Source organism: Peromyscus eremicus, chromosome 2 (assembly GCF_949786415.1).
Source record: "Peromyscus eremicus chromosome 2, PerEre_H2_v1, whole genome shotgun sequence".
NCBI lineage: Eukaryota > Metazoa > Chordata > Mammalia > Rodentia > Cricetidae > Peromyscus > Peromyscus eremicus.
Window position 1 is genome coordinate 163,725,810 of NC_081417.1, and position 12,769 is coordinate 163,738,578.

At 54.7% G+C, this 12,769-nt stretch overlaps 1 protein-coding gene across 1 annotated transcript; it reads left to right on the forward strand.

Moving 5' to 3' along the window:
* Positions 1-11,410: 11,410 nt before the first annotated feature.
* Hes5 (hes family bHLH transcription factor 5) lies at positions 11,411-12,292 on the forward strand. The gene is made up of 3 exons (XM_059256308.1): positions 11,411-11,464; positions 11,551-11,716; positions 11,805-12,292. Exons 1-3 carry the CDS (start codon positions 11,411-11,413, stop codon positions 12,077-12,079), a joined length of 495 nt encoding a protein of 164 aa, XP_059112291.1. The 3' UTR covers positions 12,080-12,292.
* The last annotated feature ends 477 nt before the right edge of the window (positions 12,293-12,769 follow it).

Here is a 12,769-nt window from a genome sequence, read left to right on the forward strand (position 1 = left end):
CAGCTTTAATGACAGGAAACTCTGGGGCCTACTAGGGCACTTCCAAATCCAGAGTCTCAAGTCCTGGGTATTGGATAGGAGGCTGAAAGTGGGGATCACTGGCAGGGTTGAGGAGCAACTAGAGGCCACTCCTTTGCCCAGTGCCCTTCATCCATCCACTTCACACACTGAGATCAGGCTTCAGAACAAACCCTGGACCTGGCTCACAGTGACCACTTGGCAAAGCAGACAGGTATTGCCCTGTGGGAGATGGGCAGTTTGACCTGCTTCCTCCTAAGATGGAAGCCTTAGGAGCTGGCTAAACCTCCCTCCAATCTCTCCATCTGTGATCCAGGTCCCAGGAGACATCCACTCACCCACTGCCGGAGGGAGTGCCAGGTGTGGCTGGGGCCATAGGTATGTGTCCTCCCTGCTGGTTATCGTGAGCCTCACCAGAGGCCTCCACACTGGGCTGGAAGCCCCCATCTCTGATAGTTGGTCCTGGCTGGCCAATCGTAATGGGACGGATGGTAACATGAGGTGGGAACCCCAGTACATGTCAGGCCCCCAAAGGAGAGTTACTGAGGTAAATGTCTTATGTTGGAGTTGGAGCTGGGCATCAAGAGAGGGATTAGGAATCAGGCGGTGGTGGCGCACGCCTTTAATTCCAGCACTCAGGAGGCAGAGGCAGGCTGATCTCTGTGAGTTCAAGGACAGCCTGATCTACAGAGCAAGTTCCGGGACAGCCAGGGCCACACAGAGAAACCTTGTCTCAAAAAAACAAAACAAAACAAACAAACAAAATCAGAAGAGGAGGAGGAGGAGAATGAAGAGGAAGAAGAGGAGAGAGGGGTGGGTGGGGGTCAGAATGAAGTGCTCACTGGGTCTTGGACCTGAGCCTCTATCTGTAACCTCACTGAATGGTACAGTCTCCTAGAGACATGGTCTCACTGTACCTGCAGAGCTAGTACCCTGCCTGTCTCAAACATTACCAGCAGGAAAGGGGTGTATATTCTGCTAGCCAGCGTGGTACGAAAAGGGACCTCCACCCTAAAAGGTACACATGGATCGTTCTGGGAAAGGGAAATAGATGAGCTCTCCCAGGTAAACTGGAGGCAGAGGGGAAGAAGGGGGGATGTGGGGGCAGGGATGAAGAAGTGAGGGGATGGGGGATGGGAACATGAGGGATCATCGAGTTAGGGGAGGGACAGAGAGAGAGAGAGCACCGAAAGAGATATCTTGATAGAGGGGGCCATTATGGGGTTAGGGAGAAACCTGGTGCCAGGGAAAATCCCAGGAATCCACAAAGATGACCCCAGCTAAGACTCCTAACAATAGTGGAGAGGGTGCCTGAATTGGCCTTCTCCTGTAATCAGATTGGTGACTACCCCAATTGTCATCATAGAACCTTCATCCAGTAACTGATGGAAGCAGATGCAGAGATCCACAGCCAAGCCCTGGGCTGAGCTCCAGGAGTCCAGTTAAAGAGAGGGAGAAGGGATTATATAAGCTAGGGGGGTCAAGATCATGGCGGGTAAACCCACAGAGACAGCTGACCCAAACTCCTGGGAGCTCACGGACTCTAGGCGGACAGTTAGGGAGCCTGCATGGGACCGACCTAGGCCCTCTGCCTGTGGGTGACAGTTATGTAGCTTGGTCTGTTTGTGGGGCCCCTGGCTGTGGGACCAGGATCTGTCCCTGGTGCATAAACTGACTTTTTAGAACCCATTTCCTATGGTGGGATGCCTAGCTCAGCCTTGATGCAGGGTGGAGGAGCTTGGTCCTGCCTCAACTTGATATGCCATGCTTTGTTGACTCCCATGGGAGGCCTTACCCTTCCAGAGGAGTGGATGGGGGAGGGGTAGAAAGGAGGTGGGGTGAGGGGACGGGAGGAGAGGAAGGAGGGGAAACTGGTTGGTATATAAAATAAATTTTAAAAATTAATTTAAAAAATTTAAAAAAGGGACCTCCAATCACAGAGTCCCAGAGTCCCAGAGTCCCCACTCAAGGACTTCCTGGGGAATTGATCTGCTACAGAAGCCATCTCAAGCATTGCCTAGGGACCCCAGGCCGTAACAGGGCCCTTGGTCTTCTGATCATGTTCAGGTACGATCAGCTGCCATTTCCCAAAGGCTTCCTTGCTTCTTTAAAGCTACTACTCACCCCTAGATTCTGTTTCCCTCTGGAAGCATGGTGTCTCTATGTTTGTTTAGTCCCTGTGACCCTGAAAGTCTGGGGAGCCCCTTAAACATAAGCCAAGCCAACCAGTACTCCAGCTGGAGAAGAGCAACAGGGCACTTCTAACTCGGGAAACACGGACTATCAGCAACCCCAGACCTGGGAGAAGCCCATGCGGCTAGCTCAAGGATTGAGTAGGCAACACACCACGGGTTCAGGAATCCACTTCTGTCCTTTTCCCCAGGGCCCAAGGCTTCCCCTCCTTGCCCCAACCCCTGCCCTGGGCAATTTTGGGCCCTTCCACTCTGACCTGAGCCACCATCTGGCAGCTTAGCCTTGAATTTCTCTGGGCCTTTGTTTGTCTACCTGTCTAATGGGTATGATGATGCTAGACCTCTGGAGGTAATCCCACTTCATGTAAACCAGCCTAGCCCTCCAACAGAAGCTTCCACGCCAGCCTCAGACGGGAGGTGGGGGGAGGAAGAAGCCCTTGGGGTGGGAGTGAGGGCAGTTGTTTCCTGGGAAGGGTTGCATGATAACTACTCTAGGCTGGGTGGGTGACACTTCCCCGACCACCCTCTGGTACTACGTCAAGAGAGGCATGGGTAAGAGATGAGCCAGCTGTACACCAGCAAGATTTCATTAGCTACCCTGACATTTCAATCTCATCTAATGTCTCACATCAGGGAATATTCTTATTTGGGCATTGGTTGTTTCAGAATGTAAACACCATTCCTGGAGGGCAATGGGGCTCTGATGTGCCATACCTGCCAGCTACCTGCCTCTGACCCCCCAAACCAATTAAAGGACCCTATCATTGCCCCCACTTTGCAGATAAGAAAACTGAGACAGGGGTAGGTTTAAATGAGATGCAGTGGGCTATACAGCTGGGGAGATGTGAGGATGGTGTCTGGGGAGGGCTCTGTGTCCCCTCTCAAGATTAAGAGCCAAGCGTGGGGATACCTGTCCTCTGGCTCAGGCTGGGACAGCTTCCTTCTTTGTCCATGTCACTGTGCTCCTCACTCTAGGCTACGGTTCCCACACTGTGGTGGCGGCAGCAGCGCGGGAAGCGTGCCCAGCCCTGAGGCATTAGTGCCGGGGCCTGCCTCTGAATGAATGAGGGCGGCAGTGGGGGGCATGAGGAGGGTAGCTCCCAAAAGACCATCTGGCTCGATGTTATAATAGAGCAATAAAGGGCTCATCTGCTTTTCAGGAGTTGGGAAGGAGCTGCTCTCTGACACCACAGAGTTTTTAACCAGCTTGGGACTGCGACCCCAGCACTACCCTGGCCCACTGGGGCTGGTGGACAGAGCGTGGCCACGTGGGCTGGGTACACCTAATCCCTTCACTGCCTTGAGAGCATCCCCCACCCCAGTTTTCCCACCACCCACCTCTGTTGTCCTGAGCCCTGCCCACCCCTTTAGTCAACTAAGGTTGGGGCTGATAGAACCTGCTGTTGGAGCTCTGGGGTGGGTACCCCTGAGTAAGGCTGCAGTGCACAAGGTTCCAGGAGCCTCGGGATATGGATCTCCACCTCACAGCCACCCAGACGCCTCTCAGGCAGATGGAACACTCAGCCAGTGGGGCTGTCAGACACACCTCACCAGACCTGTGTTCTCTAGGCCCTCACTGTGTCTCCAGAAAGCACTTTCCACGGGGCTGTTAGGGTATGTTCCCCAGTCCCATGCCCCACCTTTTTTTAAATATTTATTTATTTGTTATGTATACAGTATTTTTTCTGTATGCCTGCACTCCAGAAGAAGACATCAGATCTCATTATGGATGGTTGTGAGCCACCATGTGGTTGCTGGGAATTGAACTCAGGACCTCTGGAAGAACAGGCAGTGCTCTTAACCTCTGAGCCATCTCTCCAGCCCCGCCATGCCCCACCTTAATCAGATGAGAAAAGAGGTTTTGGAGATGGAATATCTCCAGGCAGCCACCATCACCAGAGCCCTCAGGGACACTGGGTAAGCAAAAGAAGAGAATGAAGTGGAGAGGGAGGTATAGAGCAGAGAAGCTGTGTGTGAGCAGCTTTTAGGAGAAGAGCCTGAGGTTGCCTGAGTCCCGCAGCAGAGTACCAGGTTTGTGACTTAGAGAGTTAGACCCAGCACCAGACCTACTGAGCAGAGGGGCGACCTAGGGTCTGTGCTTCTGTAGCTCTGGAGTCTGGATGCTCTCACAGAGTATCTTAGCTGCTACCCTCAGGTCAGGTTAACGTGAGAGCAACAGGTGGGTAGGGAAGTGCCGTCTCCCTGATTTGGTGGCCCTGGCTTAGTACTATGTACAGTGCAGACCCCGAGGCACCTGTTGGGGTACAGATGGCAGGCATCCCCAGCTGCATGTGCTCCTTCTAGCTAGAGCCCAGTAGAGGTATATCTCAGCAAGGCCCTCCTTGTAAGAGGGGTGCCTCCCCACAACCTGGAGTCAGTTCCTCAAGACCCAGGTAAGCCTTGGCCTATAAGCCCGTCTTACAGACAAGTAAACCCAGTCTCTAGAAAGACCAAGATGTGTTCACCTGTGTGAGAGTCAAGGGCAGAGTCAAGCCTTCACCTGGCCCAGCCCCTTTGTCATCCCATCCAGCCTGCTCTTTGGAACTCCCCAAAGTAATTCTGTTGTAGAGGAAGCTGGCAGAGTCAAGCTGCTCCGAAGCACATCACTGAAATGCCACAGAAGACAGGGTATGTCAACAATGCAGGGGTGGTGCAGACCCAGCGAACTATGACCCTTGGGATCAGACTGTACTGTCTAACCTGACAGGCAGTATGCCACATCCTCTCACCCAGTGGAACAGAGTAGGGCTACCATCTCAGGGCTGTGCCTGTGGCTCTCAAGGCCCTGGAAGTTCAAGGCAGGTGTGGAAGGGGGAAGTAGAGGCCCATTTTAGTGGCTGTCTGAGATCCACACCTAGGGAACACCTAGCAGAGGCTGGCTCAGTGGGGATCCCAGAAGCAGCCCAATCCCCACCCTTCGTGAAGGTTTAATTTCCTCCTCTGTTCACTAGGTCCGATGCTAACAAACCTTATCCCATAGAGCTACTGCTGCAGGCACCTAGCCCTTCCCTGGGGCTCTGCACCCAAAGACTCAGGAACTGCTGACTTTACCTTGGCAGGGTGTCAAGAGTGCCTGTCTGCCCAGTTCCCACTTGGAATGAAGTTGTCCCCATCCGGCTATGAGAAGGCCACTCCACGTCAGAGGAACAGAGAATAGACCAGCTTTGCCTAGGATGGTAGATCCCCTCCCAAGTCACCCTCTGGGGCTGAGGCAGCAGCTCAGGCAGACTCTACCAGACTGGTCCACAGGCAAATTGCTTCCTCCTGAAAGCCTCAGCTTCCTCACCTGCAGCCCAGGCATACCCTTGTCTGCCTCTGAGGGTTGCCGAGGGTCTCCAGCCTTGCATCACAGCACACAAGGCCCTGGTGACCACACATTTATTCCCACTATCATAGCACCCGGGTATCTGTTTCAAGGAAGGGTGGCAGACAGCAATGTTTGGCCGACCAGGGCATTCTGAGAGGTGAGAGAAGCAGGGTCAGGCTGGGAACAGTGGCCCTGAGAGCAACTAAATGGCATACATATATGGGCACACAGGCACAGGCATTCATGCATGGATACACACACAGGCATGAGCACATACAAATGTGCAAAAGTACATGCCAACGTGCTCCCTGGACTTGCCGGAGCAGAAATGTGGGGCTATGTATGCATGTGTGTACTTGTGTGCATATCTCTATGTATGTGGCTTGTGTGACAGAGTATGCATGTGTATATGTTATGTGGAAGCACTTTCTACATTACATAGTGATAAATGTCCATTTAAGAAAATATTGAGAAAGGGGCCAGTGAGATGGCTCACTAGGTAAGGGCGCTTGCTGCCATGCCTGATGACTTGAGTTTGATCCCTGGAAGCCACATATTGGAAGGAGAAAACCGACTTCAGCAAGTTGTCCTCTGACCTGCCCCCCCACACACACACACAATTAATGTAAGATAAAAACATCAAGAAGAAAAGCTAACCAAATTCTGCTCCAAACCAGGCTGACATTTAAGGGTTCTCTGTCTCCTGCCACATCCTGTCAGCCTTCTGGCCAGTAGTTACCTGTCTTCATTGTGACTCCATGCTATTCCCAAACTATAGCCTCTAAGTCACCTCCCGCATGTTAGGGTCTCCTACCCCATTTTAGAATTCTTCAACCCACATGTGAGGCCAAACTTGCCCTCTGCTCAGCCCTGTGCACTGTCTCTACTAACCAAGGGAAAAGATGGAGTGGGAAGGTGGGAAGAACCATGCCATCTTGGATACAGTTCCTTAGTCTAGTTCTTGGGAAAAGGGAAAATTCAGAGCACTGGCCTGGGAGAGATCTAAGGCTTTCCTCCTGGCCCCACAGGGGACACATAATCCAAAGTATTGACAAAATGCATTGATTGTGTACTTTATTGGCATTCTTTGCTGCATAGTCACCTTTTGTCCCTGAATCAGTCATCTGGTTACCTGCCGACTAGAGCATGGGTTCCAGTTGATGGGTATGTTACTTTCCTCGCACTTGGGGTACATAGGCAAAGGTCAACTAGGGGACTACAGCATCTATCTACCCCCAAATGTACCCATCCCTTCCTAGAGACAGTCCCTCACAGCCACCACCCCCACTCACATTAGCACCTGGCCCTCTGCCCCTGGAGCTAGACCCACCTCCCTTTGTGGCTCAGAAAAGCAAGCAAACAGTTGTAGAGGGCTTGAATCCCAGCCTTAGGTGAGGCAGGAGAACCTCCTATTTGAGGTCAGCTGAGTTACATAGCAATTCCCTGTCTCAGTTAAACAAGCAAGCAAACAAACAAACAAAAATCCCAGCCTGGACCTCCGTCTTGCTCACTGTGGGGGTAGTCCACAAGTAAAAGAAGGTGACTCGTGGGTGGGTGCCTTGAAGTCAAGTCTACACTGGGAAGTGAGGACAACTGCATTAGTGAGCGTCCGGCAGTTTTGACAGGCAGGGTTAGCTGAGCCACGGTTCACGTGCCTTGGCAAGCCTCTTGACCTCTGCTGCTGGCCATGTGAACTGAAGACAGAAACTCTTCTCACTGCTGGTCTCTGTCCAGTGTTCCATGCCCTGCATTTTGCAGGTGAGCTCTTAGTCACATACACCCCCACTGCAGATCCTGCCTGGAGCGTGGAAGAGAGCCCACCCCTCCTAGCCTCCAAGGCAGACTCAGCAGCCACTGAGTGTGCCACTGTCTCTCAGGGCAGACTTCCTCCGTGGCCAACTGCCCTTCCTGGTGGTCTATCTAGGGAGAAGTAAGCATCTCCTTGCAGCAGCACACTGAGGACAGAAGTCTAGATGGAATGAGAACAGGGCTCAGCATAGGACAAACCTGCTGTGGTCATAACTTGAGGGGACTCTGTCCCCACAATCCCAAATAAGGTCACTTCCTTGCTCCCAGCTCCCAGGCAAGTGGCTTTCTGCCACCCGTTCAAAGCACAGTTTCTACTCCCTGGCTCCATGAGGACTTCTGAGGTCAAAGGGAACAACAGGCTGTCCCCTCCCTTTCCCAGGCCATCCTCAGTCCAGACCCACTCCCATCCCCTCGTCTGTCTCAACCACTGTAAATGTTTTGGGAACCAGGACAGCAGGATGGCGATGCTGGCACTCCTAGGACCCAACATCCCCCACAGTTATTGCCTCCACATAGTCACGATCCTGTCTATGGCTCTTCTCTAGACCGCTTCCCAACTGTGACCAAATACACATAACATAAAAATTCACCCACTTCGGAGTGCTGTTCACACGTTAAATATACTCACGATGTTGTGCGGCTGTCACAGCCACTCATGCTCATCTTCCCAACCAGAACTGTCCCCACTAAACACCACCACCCCGTCTTCCTCCCACCCCAGCTCTTGACAACAACTGCTCTGCTTTCTGACCATGAATTTGACAACTCTGGGTCCCTCCTATAATTGGAGTCACGCAGAATCTGTCCTCTCGGGGCTGGCTTGTCTCCTTAGCTTAGCATAACATCCTCAAGGTTCACCTGTGTTGTGTACAGACAAGCCATCTTCCACTCTTGGATATGTTGCCTGTTCCTTATCTGTTCAGTGGTTTGTGAACACTTGGGTGACCTCGGCTCCTTGGCTACTGTGTATGGCACAGCTGTGAGCACCAGCATGAGAATGTTTGAGTCTGCTTTTAACTTCTTGAGCATAGACACAGAAGCAGAATTACAAAATAATTCCATTAAATTTTGTTGGCCCTCCAAACCGTTTATCACAGTGCTGTACTCCCATCCAAAATGAGCCCTCCTTCAGAGACTGGGAGCAGAATATTGCCCTGCAGCCTCCCCAAAGCCTTTCCTTGTCCAAGGACCTCTTCAGTCAGCTTATGAAGAAGGGAACCATGGCAACTCAGTTTACAGGAGCCCCTGCCCCACCCACGAAGTAGTGTGATTACTCAGTGGAAGGACCTTGGCAGCTCCAGACTGTACCCCATTTCGTCTACTGCCCGCTCCCCGAGACTTACTGAACTCTCACATGGGAAGCTCTGGAAGGTGTGTGAAGGGCAACTTGGAGAAGGACCCCCAACCCCACCCCATGCTGCTGTGGTGGTAGTAGGACCCCTACACCCCTCCCCCATGCCACAGTGCTTCTGCAAGGCAAAGCCCGCCAGCCAGAGGCAGCCTTCCCCCCTCCCCCTTTGCAGCTACTCAAGTCGGATGGTGTGAGCCAGGAGCCCAGCGAGTTTCCCACACTTTGGCCCCATTCACAGTGTTAAACGGCCCACAAAGGCCAGGCGTGTGCCTCAGAGGCCGCCCAGGCTGCCATCTGGCCCGCACTCGGGGAGGCAACCAGCCTTTCATCCGGCTGGGATTTAACACCATTCATTTCATATTTCCCACAACTGAAAATTGGATCAAAGCTGCTCGGGTTCAGGGGGGTGGTGAGGAGGAGCAAGGAGGGGGTGGCCCTCCCATGGCCCACCCACCACCCTCACCCCTAGCAGGCCACTCTCCTAACCAACCACGGGTGGGCGGGCAGTTGGGGTGGGATGGAGGTTGGACCACATCTCCTGGCACGCGTCTCACTTGGGTGAGGAGCTGGTTCAGGGGAGGTACTAGGAGTACAGAACACAAGCCATAGTCAACTGTCCCCACTGAAGCCTGGGGGAGCAAAGTCTGGGCCTGGATGACCCCATATCTGAGTACAGTCTTGGATCCTTGCTGCCAGCAGCCAGGTGCAAATGGTCAGGGCACACATAGGCTCAGACTCTGTTTCCAATAGGTGGGTTTCAGGCTCTCCCTGCTCTGTTTGCATTCCCAAAGCCCTCTGCTGGTCACCTGGTTGTCCCTGAGCCCTGAGTTGGCCCCAGAGCATATGGGGCAGGCACATAGGTGACCAAGTCATCCTGCCCTCTCTACCCCCAGGGAGCCCAGATCCATAACATGGCTAAATTTGACTACCATATGGCATGAACCTCTTTTGGGCTGCAAACAACACTCCACTGAGCACCATGAGGAATCCCTCTCCTTTGTAGTCTGTGGGGGCTGCTTGCCCATCACGTAGTACCAGACACTGCCAATCCTCAGGACTGTAGAAACAGAGGCCTAGGCATACGGCTCTGAACCTCCTTCCTTTCTTCTACATCAAACATGTAGAAGTGAGGAGCCTCCAGCTCAGGGTGAGGGGTGTGGCAAGGTCTAGGGGAGGTGAATATATGTACCTATATCTTGTCATGATGGGCCATCTTACGCTGTCTCAAAGCCAAGCCATCCCCACTGCGGCAGATGGTTCCATCCATGGTAACCAGCAGCTCCTTGCGCGAGGTCTGGCAAATAGACCACTTACAGCAATGGGTCCCTAGTGAAGGCCCTTTCATTCCTGGGCTCAGTCAGACATGGCTGACCTCCATCCAGAGAACCTGGTTTCAGCTCTGGCTGCAGTGTTCTGATGCCAGCCTTCTACTTGGACCTGGCTAGGTCTTAGGCTGCAGGTTCCAGGTGGAGGCCTCTCCCACATGGCCATTCCCTCTGGGGGTGGGGGGACTAGTCAGGTCACCTGGCCAGACACCACAGTTTTAAGTTCATCCAAAGGGGCCCAATTATGCTGGCACAGCATTCATATAGGGTCTCATTCTCGGTCCTGCCACCTTGCACCCCCCCCCCACAAAATGCTGAGTAAAGCAGAAACACACACACACACACACACACACACACACACACACACACACACACACGGGAGGTGAGTGAGAGAGGAGTCATGGGCAGCCAAGGAGCCACACAGGAGTAGAGATCACAGACAGCATGAAGGAGGCATGGTCTTCCTATTTCGGAGATGCACTGTGGTACTCAGGTCCACACAGAATGGAGAGAAAGCCCCAAGGGCACCGATGGCCCAGGAGCAGTCCAGACACCCTGTGAGTGCAGCGATTCCTGGGTATGGAGCTTCATACTAGGCACTACCCAAAGCAAATTCAGGTAGCCTGGGAGTATGCCTGGCAGGCTCCACACTTAACACCCAGCCATTCCTAGCTCTGGAGAAGTCACTCCTCCCAAGCGACAGTTTGGGGACTGGCAATAAAAGCTAGCTAGTAACGCTGATCCTAAGCGCCTGAGTCCCTCTCTCATCCTCTACCTGTAGACAGCGTGAGAGCAGCACCTGTTTGGGAGAGTGTGGCCCTCTTCAATACATTCTGCCTGTGGGCAACAGGTCCCAAATGGGAAGGGTGCCCACCCTCTGGAAGCCGCTGTCTGTTCATTGTAAGACTTCTTTTTCTGCGCCTGTGGCCTCTGCCAGCCAGCGGTGGGGAGCCGCTGGGGAGTGGGAGAGAAGAAGGGAGAGAATTGGGGGGGGGGGGGACTCCTTCCTGCCCTCCCCACCTCCCTGCGGCCTGGGAAAAGGCAGCATATTGAGGCGCGGGGCTCTCAGCATCAGGCCCCGGGATGCTAATGAGGGCGAGCGCGTTCCCACAGCCCGGACATTGTGCCGCGCGGCCCACCTGCTCCTCGGGGAGCGACCATTGTGCCCGCGCCAATTCACAGGCAATTTAGCGTGCGCTAATGGGCCGGCGCCTTTGTGCGGCCGGCGCCGCCATTGGCCGCCGAGTGTGGGAACGGCCGCGGCGCCCGGGCCCCAGGCGCCGGGCCGCCGCCCGCGCCTATATAGGGCTGGCGCGCGGGGGTCCGGGCCGCGCCAGCCCGGGACGCCTGGCTTTGCCCGTTCCGCTCCGCTCCGCACCGCTCGCCAATCGCCTCCCGAGCGCCAGGCATGGCCCCAAGTACCGTGGCGGTAGAGATGCTCAGTCCCAAGGAGAAAAACAGAGTAAGTGCCACTCGTCCGGCGCGCGGCGTCGGGTTCCCCCGGGGCCTCTGGCCTCCGCCGCCCACCTGACGCCTCTCCTCCCGCAGCTGCGGAAGCCGGTGGTGGAGAAGATGCGTCGGGACCGCATCAACAGCAGCATAGAGCAGCTGAAGCTGCTGCTGGAGCAGGAGTTCGCGCGGCACCAGCCCAACTCCAAGCTGGAGAAGGCCGACATCCTAGAGATGGCTGTCAGCTACCTGAAGCACAGCAAAGGTGAGCCACGCGTCTGCACCCGCCTCCCGCTCCCCGCCGGTATCTTCCACCGCGCGCGCCCCACTCATGCTACCCCGTCTCCCCCCAGCCTTCGCCGCCGCTGCCGGTCCCAAGAGCCTGCACCAGGACTACAGCGAGGGCTACTCGTGGTGCCTGCAAGAGGCTGTGCAGTTCCTGACCCTGCACGCCGCCAGCGACACGCAGATGAAGCTGCTCTATCACTTCCAGCGGCCCCCAGCTCCCACCGCACCTGCCAAGGAGCCGCCGACGCCGGGCGCTGCTATCCACCCCACGCGCTCCCCGGCCAAAGCCGCTGCCGCCACTTCCCGCCAACCAGCCTGCGGCCTCTGGCGGCCCTGGTGACCCCGCGGCCAACGGGTGCCTGGAGCGGATCAGAGGACAGACAAGCCGGTTCCTCTCGTTCCTCTCGGTGTAGGGAAGACCTTCCCCAGCCGCAGTTCAGCCCCAGGTTGGCCGCCACCTTCTTCTGAAGGCTCCCTCCCCAAGGCTGGCTGGCCAGCAGGAGGGTCATTCTTAGAGAATGTACGTGCAGAGTTGTCATTTGGGGATAATCAGGGCCCACCCTCTGCCGAGTGTCCAACCCCATGGGGTTGTTTTGTGTATGCATTTCAGCAAGTGACTTCTGGGAAGTTCCCGGTCATCGGGGGTTCTATGATATTTGTAGAGTCAGGGGTTGGTTTGCTGGTGCCCCAGCCTGTAGAGGACTTTCTTCAGGGCCCGTTGCTGCTGGGCAAGCACCCTGCAGGCGGGCTGTGCCCTGGGCACACTTGCCTTTTGTGAAGGCGGAACTGCAGGCTTTTCCTCATAGGAAAGCACTCAGCCTGTGTGGGCATAGGGCCTATGGGACCTCACCTAAAGGTTCATGTGGCCTTGGCTGTCTGATACACGCTCATAGTGGGCTGTCTGGGGAGGGTGGGGTCTCTAGGATGATCCTTAAAGGACTCCTCTGTGTGGGTGGGTGCATGTGGGCACAATTTTGTACTTAGAATTTGAACTCTTGGTCATGTGGGAGACCACAGACTGCTCTAAAGG